This window comes from Syzygium oleosum, unplaced genomic scaffold (genome assembly GCF_021117445.2).
Source record: "Syzygium oleosum isolate NSW1041296 unplaced genomic scaffold, Sole_v2.1 Sole_v2.01, whole genome shotgun sequence".
NCBI lineage: Eukaryota > Viridiplantae > Streptophyta > Magnoliopsida > Myrtales > Myrtaceae > Syzygium > Syzygium oleosum.
This window is the reverse complement of record NW_026607485.1, coordinates 19,820,804-19,842,053: the sequence shown is the minus strand read 5'-3', so window position 1 is coordinate 19,842,053 and position 21,250 is coordinate 19,820,804. Positions and strand designations below refer to the sequence as shown.

General features: G+C 43.7%; 3 protein-coding genes across 5 annotated transcripts in view; 2 read left to right on the top strand and 1 right to left on the bottom strand.

Moving 5' to 3' along the window:
* LOC130137812 (uncharacterized) overlaps nucleotides 1-1,619 on the bottom strand; it is a 36,106-nt gene extending 34,487 nt beyond the window's left edge. The window contains exons 1-2 of the mRNA XM_056310093.1: nucleotides 1,467-1,619; nucleotides 760-830 (exon numbers count right to left, since the gene is read on the bottom strand). Coding sequence (XP_056166068.1) covers nucleotides 760-773 — 14 coding nt within the window. The 5' untranslated portion in view covers nucleotides 774-830; nucleotides 1,467-1,619. The remainder of the gene's footprint in view (nucleotides 1-759; nucleotides 831-1,466) is intronic.
* Nucleotides 1-14,411, top strand: part of LOC115665440 (F-box protein PP2-B11-like) — a 34,291-nt gene extending 19,880 nt beyond the window's left edge. For 2 of the 3 annotated variants that reach the window (XM_056310091.1, XM_056310088.1), the window contains 2 exons: nucleotides 13,654-13,772; nucleotides 14,012-14,411. In XM_056310091.1, coding sequence (XP_056166066.1) covers nucleotides 13,654-13,772; nucleotides 14,012-14,408 — 516 coding nt within the window. In that variant the 3' untranslated portion in view covers nucleotides 14,409-14,411. Of the gene's footprint in view, nucleotides 1-12,573; nucleotides 12,835-13,653; nucleotides 13,773-14,011 lie in introns of those variants that run through there. The other variant, XM_056310085.1, reaches the window with a different exon arrangement.
* A 779-nt stretch (nucleotides 14,412-15,190) lies between these two features.
* On the top strand, nucleotides 15,191-19,976 carry LOC115665441 (cellulose synthase-like protein D1). The gene is made up of 6 exons (XM_030587330.2): nucleotides 15,191-15,956; nucleotides 16,545-16,974; nucleotides 17,082-17,462; nucleotides 17,546-17,921; nucleotides 18,034-18,433; nucleotides 18,607-19,976. Exons 1-6 carry the CDS (start codon nucleotides 15,352-15,354, stop codon nucleotides 19,562-19,564), a joined length of 3,150 nt encoding a protein of 1,049 aa, XP_030443190.1. The 5' UTR covers nucleotides 15,191-15,351; the 3' UTR covers nucleotides 19,565-19,976.
* Nucleotides 19,977-21,250: the final 1,274 nt, after the last annotated feature.

The following is a 21,250-nucleotide window of genomic DNA, read 5'->3' as shown; positions in this document are numbered from 1 at the left end:
CACGAGAAGGAGTGAAATCTGCAGTAGAAACAAGAATGAGCACACAAATAATACAAAAAAGTATTATAGAATGATATAAGCCAGGAAAGAAAATGATGACACAATAAACAGCATATCTCGTGAGTAAAGCAAAATCTTGCTCCTTCTCTTGTTATTTTTCTTCCTTAGGATTGAATAAATATAAGAGTCAGGAAAATCTGCATAGCTAAAATAAGTGCCACGACCTCAATGACAGAATTTTCCATGCAGTTGTTAACTTTAAGGCATATGATGATTAAAAGCAAACTCATAAAGATGATGAGAGACTTTAGGTAAGTTCATGATGCTATATCAGGTATGGAGTTGGACAACTGCACTTTGGCTGGACAATTATCAATCGATTAGAGATCAGTGCTAGTTGCAGCCCCTGTTCTTAATGTCAAGATGGTCTCAGGTACATTTTTTAAGAGACTTCAATTGATTTCCATCAATTCGCTCAATAGAAGACTGAACACCCAATTCATCGCCCCCTACCCAGAGAGAGAGAGAGAGAGAGAGAGAGAGAGAGAGAGAGAGAGAATTTGTGAGTGGTGCATACTAATTAAGTGAGAGTGCTAAGATTGTTGTCTAAACCCTGCCATTTTTTAGAGGGGAAATCAAAGGAGTGGCGGTAGCTTAAAAGCGTCCTCCTTAACCAAGAGCAACTTAAATTGATAAATGAAGCAGGCAACTAAAGAAACATTAAACAAACCACGAACCACCACACATGTCACCATTGACACTGAAAAAAACATCTTCACAGTCGTACTCTAACCAGGGCTTCGAATCGAAGAAAACATCCTCTTTACTGCCTGCATTTGACAAAGATATATTGTTCCAGTTCAAGCATTGACAATATAAGAAAATTAAACCACACCTAGGAAAAACACAAAGCACGCATTCAGATTTAGGCATCAAGAGAAGCAAAGCACATTGACCCACTCAGCTCAAAGATCAAAACCAGTAATTACATGATAGTTTATTCCTTTAGTCAGCTAATTATAAAGACAACAAAGCAGAAAAACTAGTGCTGCAAACATCATCACCGCTCTCTAATAGAGCGGGGGAGGCCAGATCTGGGGGAGGCCGAGCGGCCTCGCCATGGCCGCCGGTCGACCTCGCGGTCGCCCAGGCCGAGCGGCCATGGCGGGGCCGCCGGTCGACCTCGCGGTCGCCCAGGTCTGGGCGACGGCGAGGCCGACCGCCGGCCTGGGCGAGGCCGACCGCCGGCCTGGGCGAGGCCGAGCGTCCTCCCCAGACTGGGGAGGCCGAGCGACCTCGCCCAGGCCGGCGGTCGGCCCAGCCGTCGCCCAGATCTGGGGGAGGCCGCTCGACCTCGCCCAGGCCGACCGCCGGCTTGGGCGAGGCGGAAGCTGACCCCCCCTGATCACGGCGACTTCCAAATCCAGAAAAGAGAGCGAGCAAACGAGCGGAGGATCGGAGCTTACGTGGAGCAGGAGCGAGCGGCCCTGGCTTCCTCTCGGTCGGAGCGAGCGAACGAGCGGCCGGCTTCCTCTCGACGGCGACAGAGAGAGTTCAGAGAGAGACGGGCAGATCAGAGAGATGAGAGGAGACGAGAGACATGTTTTGAAGAGAACGACTTCCTCAGAAATGGTTCTGAGTTTTGTTCAAGAAACGAAAAACCAACTTTTTTTTGGTTCTGATTTCTGGTTTCAGAACCGGTTCTGGGACAAAACTTGTCCCGGAAATAGAAAAATTAAATTGCGTTAACAAACGGGTTTCTGGTCCAAAACTGATTTCGGGAGCAAAAAACCAGTTCTGGATAGAACCAGAATGGTTATCATGCGGGCCCTTAGCTGCTCATAGGATTTTAATCCCTAGGCGGAATTTTCGACGTTTACAGGGTTTTAGTCCCTAAATGTCAATCCAGAGTCTTTTTCTTGGCACGGTGAGCTTTTGCAGCCCGGAGCACCCATTTGATCTGGCGAGCATTCGCAGCCCAGAGTCTTTTTCTTTGCACGGTGAGCTTTTGCAGCCCGGAGCACCCCTCCGACCTGGTGAGCTTTCGCAGCCCAGAGTCTTTTTCTTTGCACGGTGAGCTTTTGCAGCCCGGAGCACCCAATTGATCCGGCGAGCTTTCGCAGCCCAAAGTCTTTTTCCTTGCACGGTGAGCTTTTACGATCCGGAGCACCCCATTGACCTGGCGAGCTTTCGCAGCCTAGAGTGTTTTTCCTTGCACGGTGAGCTTTTGCAGCCCGGAGTTTCCTTTATATCTCTTGTGAACATCAGGTAAGTATGTTTACTCTCTTTAAAAATAAAAAAAAAAGGAGAAGAAGAGAAGAGAAGAAAAAAAAAATGAGGCCTTCACAAGTATGTCCCTGAGCCATGCTCCTTATGTCAAATCCTTTATGAGAAACTTAGGCACCTCAAGTCCTTCGTGAGAAACTTAGGCACAATCTATCAAATCCTTGGGTGAGGAACCCGAGTGCTCATTCACCGAATCTTTTCAAGCCTCGCTGGCAAAGAGCCTCGAGCAATCCGATCCAACCTACAGTATGTAAACCCAGTGTACGCATCAAAGGTTTGTGGTCCAACCTTAAACCACGCTTCAAAGGTTTGTGGTCCCACCTTAAACCACGATTTCCAAAAGTTTGTGGTCCAACTTTAAACCACACTTTATTCATCTTATTTTATTTTACTTATTTTATTCTCATCTTATTTTGTTTTATTTTCTTTTCTTTTCTTTTCTCGTGCGTAAAGCCAACTTTCGCTTGCCTTCCGCTGACAAATTTAGGTGTCTTTTGTCTTTGAAGGGAACCTCTTCGAGCTCCCCTTCAAAGAGGGGCAGCTGTTGACACCTAAATTTTTTGCCCAAAAATCATTTTCGAAAAATTGGAACTTGTTTTTCCACAAAAATATTTTGGAATTATTCTACTAAAAAAAAAAAAACGGAAGAGCAAGGGCCAAGGATTCGAGTGTAGCTAGCCGAGACCTGAGGGATCAAATTGCAAATGAACCAGCAAGTTGGGGCCAAAATACAATTTCCAAAAGTTGGGGGACCAAATCGCAAAATTTGTTAAATTTGCCCCCAAGCCCTTAAATCATCATTTTTACCCCTAATCAAGCTTGAAATTGAAAACGGGCAAGGTAAAATTGATCAGATCAAGCCAAAAGGACTAAATTGGCTCAAATCGGGCATTCTCGGACAAGAAAGTGGCTAATTTTGAGGGACTTTCCTGCAAACTTGGGCATGGAAAATTGCAAATTCTGATTATCATCTTAAACTAATATACTTCAACTTTCAAACTGATCAAAAATTCCGACCAAATGAATGGATTAAAGCACTTAAATTAGCTTCCAAAAACCGGTCCACGATTTGGTCTCAATTCGAGGCTGCTGAGTAGCCAAATTTGTGGCCCCACCATATCCTACTCAGCCAGCCGATCAGCGTGAACTCTGGCCGAGGTGTGAGACCATCATTAGGAGTGCAAATGGACAAAAATTTGCCATGGATAAGCTGCTGAAGACACGTGATAATCTCAGTCAAACCTGCTCACTCAACAGCTGCAAATTATGATGATTTTGGAGTCAGAAAGTTGGTGAAGAGACTCAGTTTGCAGGCTTGGTAAGTGGGCAATCACGGGCTAAAAATCTGGTTGGATTCGGTGGATAGGATCGCTGAAGCACGTTATTTTGGGGGATAAAAATAAAGGGATGAGACAAGAGGAGGGGGGGGGGGGGGGGTCGGTCGTTCCAAAAACTCACCCTCGGACGCAACTCAAACGGAAAATCAACCAAAAAAAGTTCCAGATTGGCTTTTGGAGAGAAAAGGGAGATTTTCATGAACTTCGAGCCAAAATTAGCCAAAACCTTCAACTAGATAGTGGAACTACATTCAAAGATCTTTCCAACCGTAGGTCGCACGTCCCAAATGGATGTCGGGAAGCCATCCAAAATCCCCTCGAAAAGCAGCCCATTCTCGGGTCAAGAGAGACCCAGAAATTTTCCAAAGTGTTGGAGTCAGACGGTTACTGGTGAGGGAAAGTGGGAGTTTTTGAGAGTCATGAGAAACATATGAGGATACCCTTGACATGGAAATTAAACTAGAATACATCTAGTTGGGGTTGGTGTCAAATTAGTCAGAAGAAGAGGTCGTTGATTCTGGTTTTGGAGAACAACAAAAACCTTCGTTGTCAGTTCTTTCTTTGCAGATCTCATTTTCCAGTTTGAAGAAGCCTATTTCTCCGCGCCTTGGAAGACAATTTTTTGGTTCCCTCAGCCAAGGGATACTTCAAAGAGAAACTAGGAAGCAAGGTGAGTATCCTACATGTATTTTTGTTCCATTTTGAACATGTTTTAGTCATGAAAAAATCAAGAGAAAACTAGCCCAGAGAACTGATTTCTGAGGCTGGAATTTTTCTAAGTGTTGGAACCCCTTCATGAGCCATATATGTTTGACTTGCTACTCCTCTTTGCATGCGTTTTCTACCTTCATGAGCCTGATGAATGTTATATGGGTGTACAAATTATGCTGAGATCCACTTGGTTTGGTCTTTGAATCCCCGTGTGAACCATGAGATGGCTTGCAACTTGAGTAAGAAGCCAAGCTAACCCACATTGATTCATGGCTAGTCATTATGAACCATGCATGTATGCTTCTTGGGGGGGTTGTTTCGACGTGTTCGCTTGATCATTCTCCATGATGTTTGTTTCATTTAAAAGTAGATGTTACGTATATTCTCTCAGATGAAGTGATGTTTCCTATAGATCTTGCACGTGATGAGTGTCGGGGCTTAAACCTGGGCATGCAACAGGTTTGCTTGACCTGGGTTTAAACCCAAATTTGCAAAAGCAGCCCGAACCCACATATCGGGGGCCGATTCCAACTTGGTTCTCGTGCGTTTTAGGTTGTGATTTCTAGCTAATCTTGTTCTTTGCATGTGATAATATAACCTTGATACTTTGGTTCCACTTGATATTACACACGGAGTAAGATTGAAGGCCACGAATATGGCTCGAGGAAGCCATTTGGGGCATTTTAATGCACACCAAATGCTCGACGAAATGCCCAAACCAAGTTTCGATCTTGAAACGGTTGATTTGAGCCCGGTTCTCGTAATATTCATTTTCTGAGTTGTTTCATGTTCACGTAAACCGAGCATAGGCCGATTTAGGGAATTATTATTATTATTTAAATAAAAAACGAAAAAAAAAAAATAGAAAAATTTCGAAAATCCAAAAATTGGAAATTGGGCTTCAGAATTGCTTTTCTCTCCCTTTTTGTGGAATTAGCGTATGTTTGATTGCTCCTCGCTTGATTCGCACGCTTTGAATTGCATGTTTAATTTAAACTCGCATGTGGTTGATTATGCATGTTAGGTTCATGTAGTGATTGTTGCTTCCCTTAGCTTGGTTAGGAATGAATTTTTTAAACTCCCAGTTAGTGTGAACACGTTAGGTGGTGAATTGAGCAAGATTAGGTACCGAAAGGGCACTAGTTGGTCAATTAGTGTAATCAAGTCCCCGTACCCATTGAATCTCTGGTTCGTAGAAGTAAAGCATTTCTCCCCTGCTTTGCTTGGGTGTCTAATCGACCCACCAAAAACTGATTAGTGGCGACTCCTAGGTGAAATTGATTTCCATGTTAATAACTTTAACTTAAGTCGCGAATTGGTATGAGCTTGGGAGAGCTCGAGCTAGGTTTAACTTAGTAATCCATTAGCCTAACCCCTTAGGCGGCGGGGCCGGTTTAGGAAGGGTCGCGACAAAGTTTTTGTGTTTTTCTTGTTCTATATCTTCGCGCAATTCTGCGGCATTTCATGGTGTCAAATGATGAGTGTGTAATGCGTTATCATGACTGAGACTTTTACTTTGTTAATATTTCATATTATTCATGTGTCTAAACATAAGTTGTGAAGTAGATTGTAGCAAATGGAGATAATCGGATATGATGATTCACTGTAATCATTCAATTAAGAGTACCAGCTGGAACCTAGGTAGGCCTTTGAACTGACCCTGGAACCTGGGACAAGATAGGTTCCAATTTCATGGGTATGCAAGGCGGGTTCCATGTTCCAAAAATTAGGGAAAGTGTTCCGATCGGTAGGTTCCAGGTTCCAGATGGAATTTCAACGAAACTTGAAAACGCTCACCCCTACTTGCATTACTTACAAAAATGAATGAACGAAAATAATTTTCATCGTTTACGAATATGTTAAGACATTAATTATTATTGATAATAAATATAGTTTTCATTAGCTAATTATTTTAAGCGATACAAGCGATCATCATCTAAATTATTCATTTTTCGTGAAACAAATGAAGATAATCGATTGCCAAATAAGGAGGAAGAAGTAAAGGAAGTTTGCAACATTCTTCTTTTTAATTTTTGGTGTTTTGGGGGCACAAGCGCAGAAACTCCGCTTCGTGAAGTTCCCCGAGCCTCCTTTCTCCTCGGTCCACAAAGATGAACGCATGCGGCACCACGTATGCTCCGTGAACTGATCAAGTTCAAATCTTTGGCCAGTACAAGGCAGCTCTCGAACAGAGCAATTCGCACATAGTTGGCGGGATCAAACAAGCAAACGACCTCTGGTTCCCGTCGAACGTATGCAGTTCGCACGCTGCCTTTTTATTTTATTTCTTTCTTCGTTCCTATGAGGAAATTGCTCGGAAGTTTCTTAAGAGGTGTTTTCATTTCAAAGCATGCAAAGGACTTCCATCTCTAAAACGACAATGAAGACCAATGGAGGATTGAGTTATATTGCGTAAATTAGTATCGCATCGAGAATGGAAATTGACGGTGGTTATTAGGGGTGTGCAAAACGAACCGCCTAAACATGGAAGTGTGGGTCAATTCCCGGTTCCTAAAAGTAGGTCCGGTTTCCAGTTCCAAGGGAAACCGGACCGAACCGGACCAATCGGACCGGATACTCTTTTTTTTTTTGTGATTATGTGTAGTCGGCATGGGGAATACAATTTCAATTTTAGAATAGATGTGTAGTCGGCATGAAGAACACAATTTGTCATCGCATTGGCTCGAATTACACTTATTTTTGTGATTATGTGTAATCAGCATGGAGAACACAATTCTAATTTCAAAATATATGGTATCAAGTAGTGAAAAAAAAAAAAGTGATCGGTTCTATTGAACGGATCCAATCCTCGGTTCCTAATTTTAGAAATCGGATCGAGAACTGATTATTCATAGTGATTATGTGAGGGAGCGGAGTTTTCATATAAGAGTGCCGCTAGCAGGACGGGGCCACCGTGTTGAATTTCTAGCGGTTGCGTGTCGACCGCAATTTTCCAATTGGTGGGGGAGGTGGCTGGCGACCGGATTTGAGAACGTGGGGAAGGAAGGTTTTGTTTACTTTATTTTATTTATTTAAGGAATAATGTTACATTCGATCCTTTTGTTTTCTTTTTCTTTTTCGGAAATTAAAATCGCCCTCTATCTTCTTCTTCTTCTTTTAAAGCCTCTTTCGACCTTCGAGAAAATGTTGCCGCGAGTCCTCCCGCTATACTTTTTTTCTTGTCGATCGATTTTTGTTGACATATATTGCAGAATTGCTGACACGAACGCTAGAGTACACGTGTCGTGCTATGATTCGTTCAAGTTATTAAATGACGATATTTGGCACCATATAAAAACATAAATGAAGACAACATTAAGAGAGAGAAAATGTCGCTGTGAGTCCTTCTGCTATACTTTTTTCTTATTGGTCGAATTTGGCGCCATATCGAAAAAACATAAATGAATGAAGACAACATGAATGAGAGAGAGATAATCTCAAGCTCTAGCTTGCGACAATCACGCATGTTCAAGCTCAAGTTTGTGGATGCCATAGTCACTTGAGTCGGAAACCATGGTCACCCAATTTGAACTCGCGACAGCCACGGGCATAAGAAGTTTTTGAGTCATGGAGCTTGCAGTGGTTATGTCCACTAAATCTTTTTGAGCCACGAAACTTGAGGTCGCATGATCGCTCGAGCTTCGAGCTCGCGGCGGCCATGGACACTTGAGTTTCAAGTCGCGGAGCTCGAGGCATGGTTCCTCGATTTGAGCTCTTGGTCATGGTCGCTCAATTGGTAATTGTGAATAGTTAGTTACAACATCATGAATTTTGTATTTGTCGTGGGCGTTTTATTGGTTTTCTTCATGTTTATCTTTTCCTTTATTTTATTCAAATTAGGGTTAATACGATGAAAAACCCCAAACTGGTATACATGTGACAAATTACCACAAACTAATTTTTTGACCACAAAAAATTTCAAACCGGTACACCTGTGGCAAATTTTACCCTTATCACCAAAAAACCCAAACTAGTACATTTGTGATAAATTTACCTTCCGTTAAATTGAATTAATACCACAAGAAACTTCAAACCGGTACATATGTAACAAACGAAGGGTAAATTCCAAATTGATACACCCATCAACTAGGCGTACCATCTAACTCAGAAATTTAACTGTTAAAATTTAATGAAAAATAACGGAGAGTAAAATTATTACTACAGGTGTATCGGTTTAAAGTTTTTTTGTGGTCAAAAAATTAATTTGAATAAATTTATCATATGTATATTAATTTGAGATTTTTCGTGATATTAACCTATTGAAATTATATTCACATAAAAGGAATCTCACCGTTGGATTAAAGAAAATCTCAATAAGAAAGATTTTCCTTCCACTAAGGAAACCGGATAAACAATTTAATAAAGGCAAAGAAGGCCCAGCCCCGTTTTCAAGAGGGACGGTGCCGGTAGGTGATCTTTCCTTTTCGTAAATTGATATTGAAAATGATTTGTCGAGAACTGCAAATGACGTGACACCAAATTAAAAGTCTCCGGCTTAAAAAGTAGTATTAAAATTTACTCTTTTTTTTTTTTATATGTAACGTGATTAAGTTAGATTGCGTTTGGTAGCCAGAATTTAAGTCCGGATAGGATAACAAATTATCCTATTCGGTGTTTGGTGACATTCTCTGAACCAGATAAATCCAGATACATCCGAATAAAATGCCATATAAGAATTCCGTCTTAAGGGTGGGATAAATTTGGATTGGATATAAAATTTAAAAAATAACTAAAAAAATTAATATTTTACATTTTAAGAGAGTGATAAAGTGACGCATCGGATATCGTTTCGTTGGCACGGCTCGCCCGATGACCACCACCAAAATACCGATCATCATCACTTCTGACCACCGCACGATCGCAGTAGCTTCTGACCACGCCATGCCGGTCATCATTGCTGGCCGAGCACAATAATGGGGGTAACTACAGATATGCGGACCAAGTACTAGTCGGCACACCTTTATTAACATATTGTGAGAATGTTGTTTCCAAAACGTTTGGAGCTGATAAGCTCAGGTAAGATGTTCAAACAGGAGAAATTGTATGAAGCGGCGGGGAGAGAGAGAGAGGAGAAGAAATTTATTGGTCTTCAAGAACTTGACCATTCAAGTCCAATATTAAATACCGTGGACTTAGGCCATGGATCCAAAATTGGATATTATAATGTGCATATCTTTGTTGGGTCCTTTTCTGCCTTCACCATTCTAGTTTTTAAGATTGCTGCTAACTGTGTTTTGTTTGTTCAATAACTCCAGCTTAACTTGTTCGTAGTTCTTTAAGGCACAGGATCAACGCCTTCGTTTCCACAGAGCAAGAATCGTCGGCCAAATACAGGAGGAGGCACGAGATAAAACACAAGGCGGACGACAGACAGAACGGCAGAGTCATCTTGAGCCAACGCATGAAATTTTCGATCGCCATCGAGAGCGGTCGAAGCGATGAAAGAGCGAAACTATGCCGAGCCTTTCTGTGGGGTCGCGTCGAGCTCCCTCGAGACGGTTGGCCTTCCCGTTCCATATCGAACGGAGGAAAACGAAATGCTTCTGGTTCAAGAGACAAAGGTGAAGAACACCAGTCACCGGCCAGAGACGGATCGATCTTTCAGATCTGGTTCAGCTCGTTTGGACAAGATTAGGGAGGTGCTGAAGCGAGGCGAAGCGACCCAGCTTAGAAGCTCGTGGACTCAAATGATGCGAGCACGGCACGGCCAGACATTGCTTCACCTGGCCATCGTGCAGGGTCAAGGCGACATCCTCCAATGCCTTTCGAATTCGTGTCCAACTTGGAGGCTTTATTATGAAAAAGATTGCAAGAATTATTGACCAAGAAAAGAAAAAAATTATTAAAAAATTTGCAAAAATTGTTTACGTCGGCCGATCGTACCATGTAGGACGGCCGGCATCCACGCTCGGCGATTTTTGGCCAAAATCGAGTTGGAATGACTGCATTAGCAAATCGTCAAAATGTTTAGAACTAAACTAGCTAAATTGAAAGGTTTGTGACTAAATTGATATCCTTTAGAATAACTTTAAGAATCTTTTTGGTAATTATCCCGAATTTTATACTTTTAAGGTTTTCTCGAACTTTGTCTCGAACTTCTATATATGTCAACTTATACCCTATTATTAGTACACATACTAACGTATGGAATTAAATGTGGCATTTCTAAGTAAGTCATATATATATATTGTGTAATGACTAGATATCTATCGAAAATCTATCGTTACATTCTCATTTTCCTTCACAAAAACACATGTTTCAATTCGATATAGGCTACGGAGCTGCTCCCACGTAACCTACTGAATCTTGCATGAGCGGTAGAGATACGATTGAGGAGTCGAGCCAATATAGTGTCAAACCGGAGCTCGACTCACATACTAGATGCTCGAAACTCTACACCCGAGCTTTGATTACGTCAAGTCCTGAGTTTCTTTCTTCGTTTGATTTTTAATCAGGGTTTTGTTTTTTCATTGCAAAGTATCAGAAGGATAACTCAAGACTTGCTTCTTTCTACCAAAACCAAGAAGGGCTCATCTCTTACGCGTTACAACATTAGAATATTAAATCACTCCTTCATGAAGCAGCTTAAAATTTTATATCAGTTGATTTTGGTCCCATTATAATCCACAGAGAATGGTCTTAAGTCAAAATTTTAGGATCCTTAGGCCAAATCCCAACCTAAGCGTGGGAATTTCCGCTTGGAATTAGGTGAAAAGGATGTGAATTCAGCTATATTTGATGTAGCCCGAAGCCACGACGACCCTCATATATATGCATTATAAATTCTCAAGATCGGTTCACAAATATATGTTAATTGATTGTTGTGACGACTTAGACATATAGACTTATTAAACAACTACATCTCAAAGAGAGAGCAAGCATAAGCAATCGACTTGTTCCCTCGATCTTCTCAAGAAAGTTAGAGAAAGCCAAGGCGGGGAAGAGAAAATCAAAGAGGAACAAAAAAAGACGGCACTTGCAAGGTTGCTAGGATATTTTAATCTCTCAGATCATCTCTCTCGCAACCTGACAAGATTCTGGGAAAACCTCCCTAACCACAAAACCATCAATTTATCGTCATTAATTGATAAATGCAAATATTAATTTATTTCAGATAATGTTGATACAAGGGATATTTCATCGCCATCAACGGAATATGATCTATGTGTTTACAGGTCGGATTGACCTCGATGAGGGATGGTACAAATTGATTGTGTAATAGAACAATTGCTTGTGTAACTTTCGTGTCGTTATGGTATTATAGTTGTCAAAACGAGAGGATTCATGTGATAGCTTGATTTTTTTGGATAATTCGGCATACCAAAAGTTTGGAGAAACTCCCACCACATATTGTGGTATTCTTCCCAAAATCATATATTTTTTTCTTTTTATCAAACTCCATATTTGACTGTGGGACAACTTTTTTTCCTATACGATGGATCTGCATAACAGAGCAGGATTATCTAAGTAAATCATTTTATTCTTCTTATGCTTTCAAGAAATTATATTGTAATCTACCTGATGCCATTTACTTTTATACTGGTTTTGAATCACGCTTGATTCCGAGGTTCGTGGGTATCACGCTCTAGTTGTCATCCTAAATAATTAGTTTGCTGAACTTTCGCGCGTGTTTTTATCTTTCTTTTAAGACATATCAAGTCGCCTATTTGATTGAATATTACACATCACCCGTTTAACTTAATAAAACTCTAATTAACTTCACGCAGGCTATTGAGGAAACGTAATTCCATTAGATAGTTACGAAAATTAAACAATACCATGGATTATCAATTTTGGAGGATGGTGTTGGTACGTTTTGCAAGCAATATAAAAGGTGAAATGGAATTGAACCTTTTTGCAAACTTCCAACAAAGCAATTCACATCTTATCCCTTCATTAACTAAACTGAACTTATCGAATGATTTCGCGAACTGCCGGTCGTTTCAAATTAAGGATAATGATATGGGTAATCTTTAAATTTCTTTTTCAGTATTTAATGCGGTAGCTAAAAATTCTCCCCGCAACTTTCAAACGCCTTCCTACAGTTGAAAAGTCTAAAACCGTGTGCTGCTGGTGGCCCTTGAGATGTATTACGAAAATTCGAGATTCGTGCACAGCAAATTAAACGGCATTCTCTTTCCATTGACGTTGACATAGACTTGACCAAAACTCGTGTACTTATTGTTCCCTCCGCCTTGTCCCCAGAAAGCTAGGGAAAGCCAAGGCGAGCAAAAAAGAGAGAACGAAGAGGAAAAGGCAGATGGCAATCCCAAGTTTGCCCGGAGATGTGGTCGCTCAAATCATCTCTTTCACCACACCACAAGATGCTTGTACCATGTCGTCCGTCTCTACCAACTTCAGATCGATTGCAGATTCGGATCTAGCGTGGGCTAATTTCTTGCCTCCTGGCTGCGAGGACTTGATCCCTCACGTATCACCCAAGAAGGCTCTCTATCGCCATCTCTGCCATCATCCGGTCCTGATCGATGGCCGGAACGTGGTAAAGCTCGTTTTTCTTTGCAACTTGTTTGCAACTTGCAAGTGATTGTGGGGGTTATATAGTGATTCAAACTAGGGGATTCATGTGATGGTTTTGATCTCCAGTGATTTTGCATATTTGACTGGGGTGTCAACGTTTCTTTTCGCTATAAGGTGAATCTGCATAATAGAGCGGGATTCCAAGAATACCTGGGTTATAATTTAGGCTCCGTTCATTTGGCGGAAAATATTCTCCCCGGAAAATATTTTCCGGGTTTTCCGGTGTTCGGGGGGCGGAAAACGTTTTCCGTGGGAAAATATTTTCCTTCCCCCCTCACAAAATAGCCTAAGTCTACGGAAAATGATTTCCGCTTCTTCTTCTTCTTCACTAAGGTCGCCGGCCGCCGCCGCCGGACGCCGGACGTTGGCCGTCAGTCGCCGGTCGCCGGTCGCCCGTCGCCAGTCACCGGCCGCCGGACGCCGCCGCCGGCCGCCGGTCGCCGGCGAAAAATATTTTCCGAAACTTTTTCATATTGGTCACCGAACACCAGAAAATTATATTCCGGGAAAACATTTTCCAGGAAAATGACTTCCGGGAAAATATTTTCCAAAATGAGAATATTTTCCGCCAAACGAACGGAGCCTTAGTCAACGTATTTGATTTGAGCTATCAAAAAAGGGCATGAAGTGGTCATTGAAGTGTCGTAACTTGTTCGCAGCACAGGACTAAAGTATAGAGGACGGACGTGTACGAAGACGGAATTTCTTTTCGCTTTTTCGCCTCGATTGATGTTGAATTGCTATTAAAATCTCTGATGATCCATGACGTGTTGTCACGTAGAGCTGGTCACTGGATGCGAGGAGTGGAAAGAAATGCTTCATGATTGGATCAAGAGAGCTGGCGATCACATGGGGAAATGACCAGCGTTACTGGAGATGGATTGATGAGCCAAATTCCAGGTCCTACAAGCTTCTCCCTTTTATCTTCTATCATTAATTTATTTTTGTAAGCGAGACGAGCCATCGTTTTGAAGAGTACTGTTTTCCGAACCATCGATTTTCCGCCGGAGAAAAATGGACCCTGTAGGATGGATTTTGGCGCACGTCGTTCGTTGCATTTCGCGATCGGGACACCTCTTTCCGCATGAATACCCTCCATGTTCCGTCAATTTCTTCCTCCTGGCTCTTTCTTTCTACAGGTTTGGTCAAGTGGCTCAGCTCTGGATCGTGTGGTGGTTTCACATCACGGGAAAGATCGAAACGAAGATGCTGCCGCCAAAGACGACCTACGCGGCATACCTCGTCTTCCGGTTCGAAGACTACAAGAGGGGATTTCATCGGCCCGCGGCGTCGCGCGTGTCGGTCGAAAGCGGCGAGCACGGAGAATGGCCGAACGTGATCCTCGACCCCCAGGAAGGGGAGCCTCGGTCGGCCCGCGAGCGCGGAGACGGGTGGCTGGAGATCGAGATGGGGGAGTTCTACAACGAGAATGGAGACGATGGGACTCTGGTGTGTTGTCTCAAGGAGGTTGACAATTACACTGCAAAGAGGGGAATCGTTGTTGAAGGGATCGAACTTAGGCCCAAAGAAATGTAAACTCTGATCAGAGCCTGAGCTTTGATCCGAGCCAATCTATACGAAGGATTCTATAGAATCACACTAAGTTTGTCTTTTTGGTCTTTTACATCATTAATTTAAGTTTTAATTACTTAAAAAAAATCTACGCCTTTGTCTCGAATTCTAGTGTCCATCAAGTTATATCCCCATTGCTAACACACATACTCGCGTATGTAATTAAAGGTCGACCGGGGCAGGGTCGCCAGTGCTGCCTCCGACCTGCTCGGCGCCGCCCGCCACTACGGCGAGCTCGAGCGCAGAATGAGCCTTCGAGCGGTCCGCGAGCGCGACGGCGGATGGTTGCAATTCGAGATGGGGTAGCCCTACGGCGAAAATGGGAGACGATCGCAATGTAAAGAGAGGGTCCATTGTTGAAGGGATCGAACTTGGACCTAACGAAATGTACTATGAAACTTTAGTCACTCATGCGTTTGCTTGTATGGCTTGATCTTTGATCCAAGCAATCAAAGTGAGAAATTTCGAATTTCTAGATCACACTAAATCGTCTTAAAATGTTATGCATGTTTCGTTCAATCCTAAAGAGAACCCTCATTTTAAGGGGAGAGAGAGAGAGAGAGAGAGAGAGAGAGAGAGAGAGAGAGAGAGAGAGAGAGAGAGAGAGAGAGAGAGAGAGAGAGAGAGAGAGAGAGAGAGAGAGAGAGAGGACAACCTTGAAATTAGGCAGAAACCTTGTCTTGAGAAAAACCTAACTATAGTAAAGAGATGCAAGCCACTAAATTGGGAAACAAACTTGGCCTTCTCAACTCTTCCTTTCCATCCATTCAACACAATTCTCTAGCAGCTCAAACAACTTTCATGACCCAGGACTCTGTATTGCTTCTTACCATCCCCATGAAATCCCACAAATGGCTTGCATTCACACTGATGAAGATTGAATGCGCGGAGACGAGGTAAGCATACGATGGCAACCCCGACAAGTCCCACGAAAAGATCATCCTCCCTGTCGTCGCCGGCCGCGGGCCGGCCGCCTCAGGCGGTCAAGTTCTCGAGACGGACGTCCAGCGGCCGCATCGTCAGCCTGTCCCGAGATGACGAGCTGGACATGTCGGGCGAGTTCTCGGGCCAAAACGATTACATCAACTACACGGTGCTCATGCCGCCCACACCGGACAACCAGCCGATGGGGGAGCCGACGGGGCCGAGCACATCCTCGGACTCCAAGAAGGAAACTTCGAGGGGTTACAAATCTACCCGGTTTGGATCCGACACGCAACGGCCGGGAGACGGGGGCGGAGGCGGGAGCGGCGGGGCGAAAATGGACCGCAGGTTGTCCCTGATGAAGTCGAACAACAAGTCTATGCTCCTGAGGAGCCAGACCGGGGACTTCGACCACACGCGATGGCTGTTCGAAAGCAAAGGAAAGTATGGAATTGGGAATGCATATTGGCAAGAGGACCAGGAGGATGCTTATGATGGCGGGATGAGCATGGAGGACTTCATGGACAAACCTTGGAAGCCTCTCACAAGGAAGATCAAGGTTCCACCAGGTGTTCTTAGCCCTTACAGGTTCATATGCTTATTGAAACTCTCTGACATGAACTCAAATTCACGGAACATCATCGGTAGCTCCAGAAATGTCCCTTCGTTAGGCCCAAAGAGATCTCAATAGAAGCATACCATATCAAATGCAGCTCATACATTACCAAAGAAAAAGATGCAGCTCATAAAGCTTGTTCATTGACACATGAACCAGCCAAACAAGCACATTGGACCGAGCAGATTATTGCCGCAAATCAAAATTATGAGCTCAAAAGTTATTAATATGCTTGAGATTGAAGCTGTATGTTTGTAGCACTATAATTACCACCTAAACTGATTCTTTCGAATCTAATCACGCAAAATTTCCTGGCATGCAATATGAATTGTGCCGTTTTATTTTATCGATCGACAGAAAAATCATGATATACACTTTCGGATACTAGTTAAAACCCGTTCCTGATAGCTGACATAGAAAAAGATCCTCACTTTCCGTAGCACGGTACCTCTAATCCCTCCCTTACTGCCTTTTTGGATATTCCTCATTGTCCCGGGCTAGAGTTGATCAAGATCAAAAGCATGCAATATGAATTGTGCCATTTTATGTGTTGGAAACAGGCTACTGATAATGATGCGGATGGTGGCATTAGTTCTGTTTCTTTACTGGAGAGTCGCGAACCCAAACCAAGACGCGATGTGGCTATGGGGCATGTCCATCGTTTGCGAGCTTTGGTTCGCCTTCTCGTGGCTGTTGGACATATTGCCGAAGTTCAATCCCATAAATCGAGCGACCGATCTCGCGGCCCTCGCCGATAAGTTCGAGAGGCCTTCCCCATCCAATCCCCATGGCCGGTCGGACTTGCCCGGGGTCGACGTGATGGTGTCGACGGCCGACCCAGAAAAAGAGCCGCCTCTTGTCACCGCCAACACGATCCTCTCAATTCTTGCAGTTGATTACCCCGTTGAGAAGCTTTCGTGCTACATTTCGGATGATGGCGGGGCGATTCTCACCTTCGAGGCAATGGCTGAAGCCATCAACTTCGCTCAGGTACTTCTCTGCTTAGATAAACTATCTCGGCTGTGCTCAAATCCATTCAATGAAGTAAGACAAAAGTCACGGAACATTGTGTCCTCTATTTTCTCCCAATGCAACAGGTATGGGTGCCCTTTTGCAGAAAGCACAACATTGAGCCTAGAAATCCAGAGAGTTACTTTAGTTTAAAATCCGACCCCACGAAGAACAAGAAGCGGCTCGATTTCGTAAAAGACCGACGTTGGATCAAGAGGGAGTATGATGAATTTAAAGTCAGAATCAATGGCCTTCCCGAGGTGATACGAAGACGCTGCGATTCGTACAATTTGAGGGAAGAAAAAAAAGAGAAGCAGCTTGCTCGGGAAAAGAATGGAGGAGTCCTGCCACAGGAACCGATCAAGGTCACGAAGGCTACGTGGATGGCCGACGGGACTCATTGGCCAGGGACATGGTTCAATTCAAGTGCCGATCACGCTAAAGGAGACCATGCCGGGATATTGCAGGTAACGAGTTGATCATCAAATCAATGAGCAGTTGAATTCGGTACTAAACGCAATTCCCATTTCTCTTATTGTCCGCAATGCAGATAATGAGTAAGGTCCCGGAGAACGACCCCGTGATGGGCCATCCGGATGAGAAGAAATTGGATTTCTCGGGTATCGACATTCGGTTGCCGATGTTTGCATATGTGTCGAGGGAGAAAAGACCCGGGTACGACCACAACAAGAAGGCTGGAGCGATGAATGCCTTGGTTAGAGCATCGGCGATACTATCCAACGGACCGTTCATACTCAATTTGGATTGTGACCACTATATTTACAACTCGAAAGCTATAAAGGAGGGCATGTGTTTCATGATGGACCGTGGTGGAGATCGCATTTGCTACATTCAGTTTCCACAGAGATTTGAAGGGATCGATCCATCAGATCGATATGCCAATCACAACACCGTCTTCTTTGATGGTAATGTCATCTTCTGCGGTCAACAGATTCACTTAATCCTGTGACAAACCAAAATATGAGCATTGCTGCATACCAACATGTGAAGTTTTATCTTTCATTTTGATCGTGACAGGTAATATGCGAGCGCTCGATGGTCTCCAAGGGCCGGTATACGTGGGAACCGGTTGTATGTTCCGGCGATTTGCGCTTTACGGGTTTCAACCGCCAAGAGCAAACGAGTATGACGGTCTCTTTGGACAAATCAAGACTCCGGCACAGAATGTTCTGATGCAAAATGAGGATGAGGACTCGGACACGCAACCCCTGACGTCGCACCCGGACTTAAGTTTACCAAAGAAATTCGGAAATTCATCCATGCTCACTGAATCGATCCCCATTGCGGAGTTTCAGGGGCGACCACTCGCTGATCATATTTCGATAAAGAATGGCAGGCCTCCTGGAGCCCTTCTTCTTCCTCGCCCGCCATTGGATGCGCCTACAGTTGCTGAGGCAGTGGCTGTCATCTCCTGCTGGTAATTGCTTTCAATGTTAATTGGAGTCATTGCAATAATGTGATAAGCTTTCGAATAATTTGAGACGAGGCAATACTTGTATCTAAGTCGAGATACAATTCCAGTTGGCTTTTTAAGGAACTGTTTCTGTCAGCTACTTTTTGTAGTAATCTACCCTTTTTACGCGCCTGCAGGTATGAAGACAAGACTGAATGGGGTGACAGGATAGGATGGATTTACGGGTCGGTGACGGAAGACGTGGTCACTGGATATCGTATGCACAACCGCGGGTGGCGGTCCGTGTATTGCATCACAAAGCGCGATGCGTTTCGCGGCTCCGCACCGATCAACCTCACCGACCGCCTCCACCAGGTGCTCCGATGGGCAACAGGGTCTGTAGAGATCTTCTTCTCTCGAAACAATGCTTTGCTCGGGAGCCGGCGCCTCAAGTTCCTGCAACGCATTGCGTACCTAAACGTCGGCATATACCCGTTCACCTCGGTCTTCCTCTCGGTCTATTGCTTTCTCCCCGCGCTTTCCCTCTTCTCGGGCCAATTCATTGTCCAAAGCCTCAATATCGCATTCCTTACTTACCTGCTCATCATCACAGTCACACTCACCCTCATCTCCCTCCTCGAAGTGAAGTGGTCTGGGGTGGGCCTCGAGGAATGGTGGCGGAATGAGCAGTTCTGGGTCATAGGCGGCACGAGTGCCCACCTTGCCGCCGTCCTCCAGGGCCTGCTCAAGGTAATAGCCGGCATCGAGATCTCCTTCACATTGACATCCAAATCCACCGCCGAGGACGAGGACGACATCTATGCCGATCTCTACGTCATCAAGTGGACAAGCCTCTTCATCATGCCCCTGACCATAATGGTGGTCAACATCGTGGCGGTCGTGATCGGGTTCTCGAGGACGATTTACAGCGAGATCCCGCAGTGGAGCAAGCTCCTAGGAGGGGTGTTCTTCAGCTTCTGGGTGTTGGCTCACATGTATCCATTTGCCAAGGGGCTGATGGGCAGGAGAGGGCGAGTCCCAACCATTGTCTATGTCTGGTCAGGCCTGGTCTCAATCACAGTCTCTCTGCTCTGGATCTCAATCAGCCCTCCTGATGATTCATCTACTACTTCTGGTGGTAATGTACAAATCTAGTCACAGCAGAAAGAAAAGAAGAATCAGAAGCTCGAGTTACTTGTGCATCACCAGAAAAAAAACGGGCATTTCTTGGATGGCGTCCTCTGTGAATCGCTCAAAACAGCTTGACTCGCGACCGGGGCGAATCGGGTATGAGAGGATATGCATGATTTATTGTTTAGCAAAATGTAGGGTTGAACTTTTGTCACTTGGGTGTGTAGATGAAGTAGTCGAAGTACATAACAGTATACGATAAGGCATATCATCTGTTCTATATGGAGATGCTGAACAGAGCCCAGAATTCTGATCACGTTCTCACGTTTTTGGACTTTGAATTTCATTACCTCCGGGACCAAAATTTACAAGGAGGACTTAAACGCAACGTCTTTTGGATCTAAATATGGAATTTCATCTTTATGATCAAAGTCTATGAACTTGTTGCTGTGAATTTTCCATTGGGTTTTCCATGCTAAAAACAGGGAAGGAAGCTGAAAAACGTTCCTGCATTTGTGAACTTCTCTTTTTCTTGGAAGGAGTTGATGGCATTTTAATTACTCAATTTGTGAGCATTCACTGCCTACTACTGCAAACTCCGCCCAGCTAGTTGAATCTGCAAATAAACTGCGGGGAAAATTACACAAACAGTCCCTGAACTTTGGTTTAATATGCAATTTGATCCCTGAACTTTTAATTTGTTCAATGTGGTCTCTGGACTCTTAGTACATGTTCAATTTAGTCCATGGACTATATGAAAATGTTCAATGTAGGTTAAAGTCCAGGGACTATATTGAATAAATTAAAAGTTCAGGGACCAAATTGCACATTGAACCAAAGTTCAGAGACTGTTTGTGTAATTATCCCTAAACTGGGGGAAAATTTATTATTTGCCCCTCGGTTTTTAAGTGCATTGCAAATTTGTCCCCGACATCTCAATTTTGGCGACCCCGATGATTTCAAATCGATTTCAATGTCCCCCCAGTGTTGACTCTAGCCGCATTGTCACCTGAAAACCAATCACGTGATCCGACGGCGAGAACGTGAGGGCAAATTGTCCTCAAGAATTACATTTTGCTCCCAATATTTGTTGCATAATTACAAGTTACCCCCTTTTGTTTCGAAATTTTAGCTATAGGCCGCCGGATCAGTTGAAATTCGTTGTAATCTTCCCTTTGTAGTAATTGCAAATTTAGAAGAAACGGATTACAACTAAAAAAGAAGATGAAAGAAAGCTGAAAAAGGAAATGAAGAGGGGGAAGGTGATCTTGACCCTTTTTTCGGTCTCAAAGTGATTTTCGTCTCACATTCACGTTTGCTAGACCTGTTAAAATGGGTCAATTCCCTCTTCTTTTAGCACTATAATGTGAATAAGATGAAGTGTTTTTCAACTCATGTGTTAAGGTAGATGGTATGACGGGAACTAATTGACTTGCATGAAGTTGGAAGAGTTAAAGGTGAACACTGAACCAGGTTTAATCCGGGAACCGGATCAAATTGAACCGATTTCTTGTGCTGGACTGGACCGACGGACCAAACCAACGGAACCGGTAAGCGATGGGATTTGCATCATCTCGCAGCTGGCACATATTGGAGATGAAGGGAAAACAACAACCGAGTTTTTTAAGGAGAGATTAAGAGGGCAAAAGACAAACTCTCGAAATTTTGGAGTCTCCTTAAGGTGGAGAGTTTGGAGTGAAGCAAAACCAA

Excerpts from the sequence above, each read along its gene's own strand:
- LOC115665441 (XM_030587330.2), top strand. The coding sequence starts at position 15,352 with ATGGCAACCCCGACAAGTCCCACGAAAAGATCATCCTCCCTGTCGTCG. Across the intron at positions 16,975-17,081 it reads AAGCCATCAACTTCGCTCAG|GTATGGGTGCCCTTTTGCAG; the intron begins GTACTTCTCTGC and ends CCAATGCAACAG. Across the intron at positions 17,463-17,545 it reads ACCATGCCGGGATATTGCAG|ATAATGAGTAAGGTCCCGGA; the intron begins GTAACGAGTTGA and ends TCCGCAATGCAG.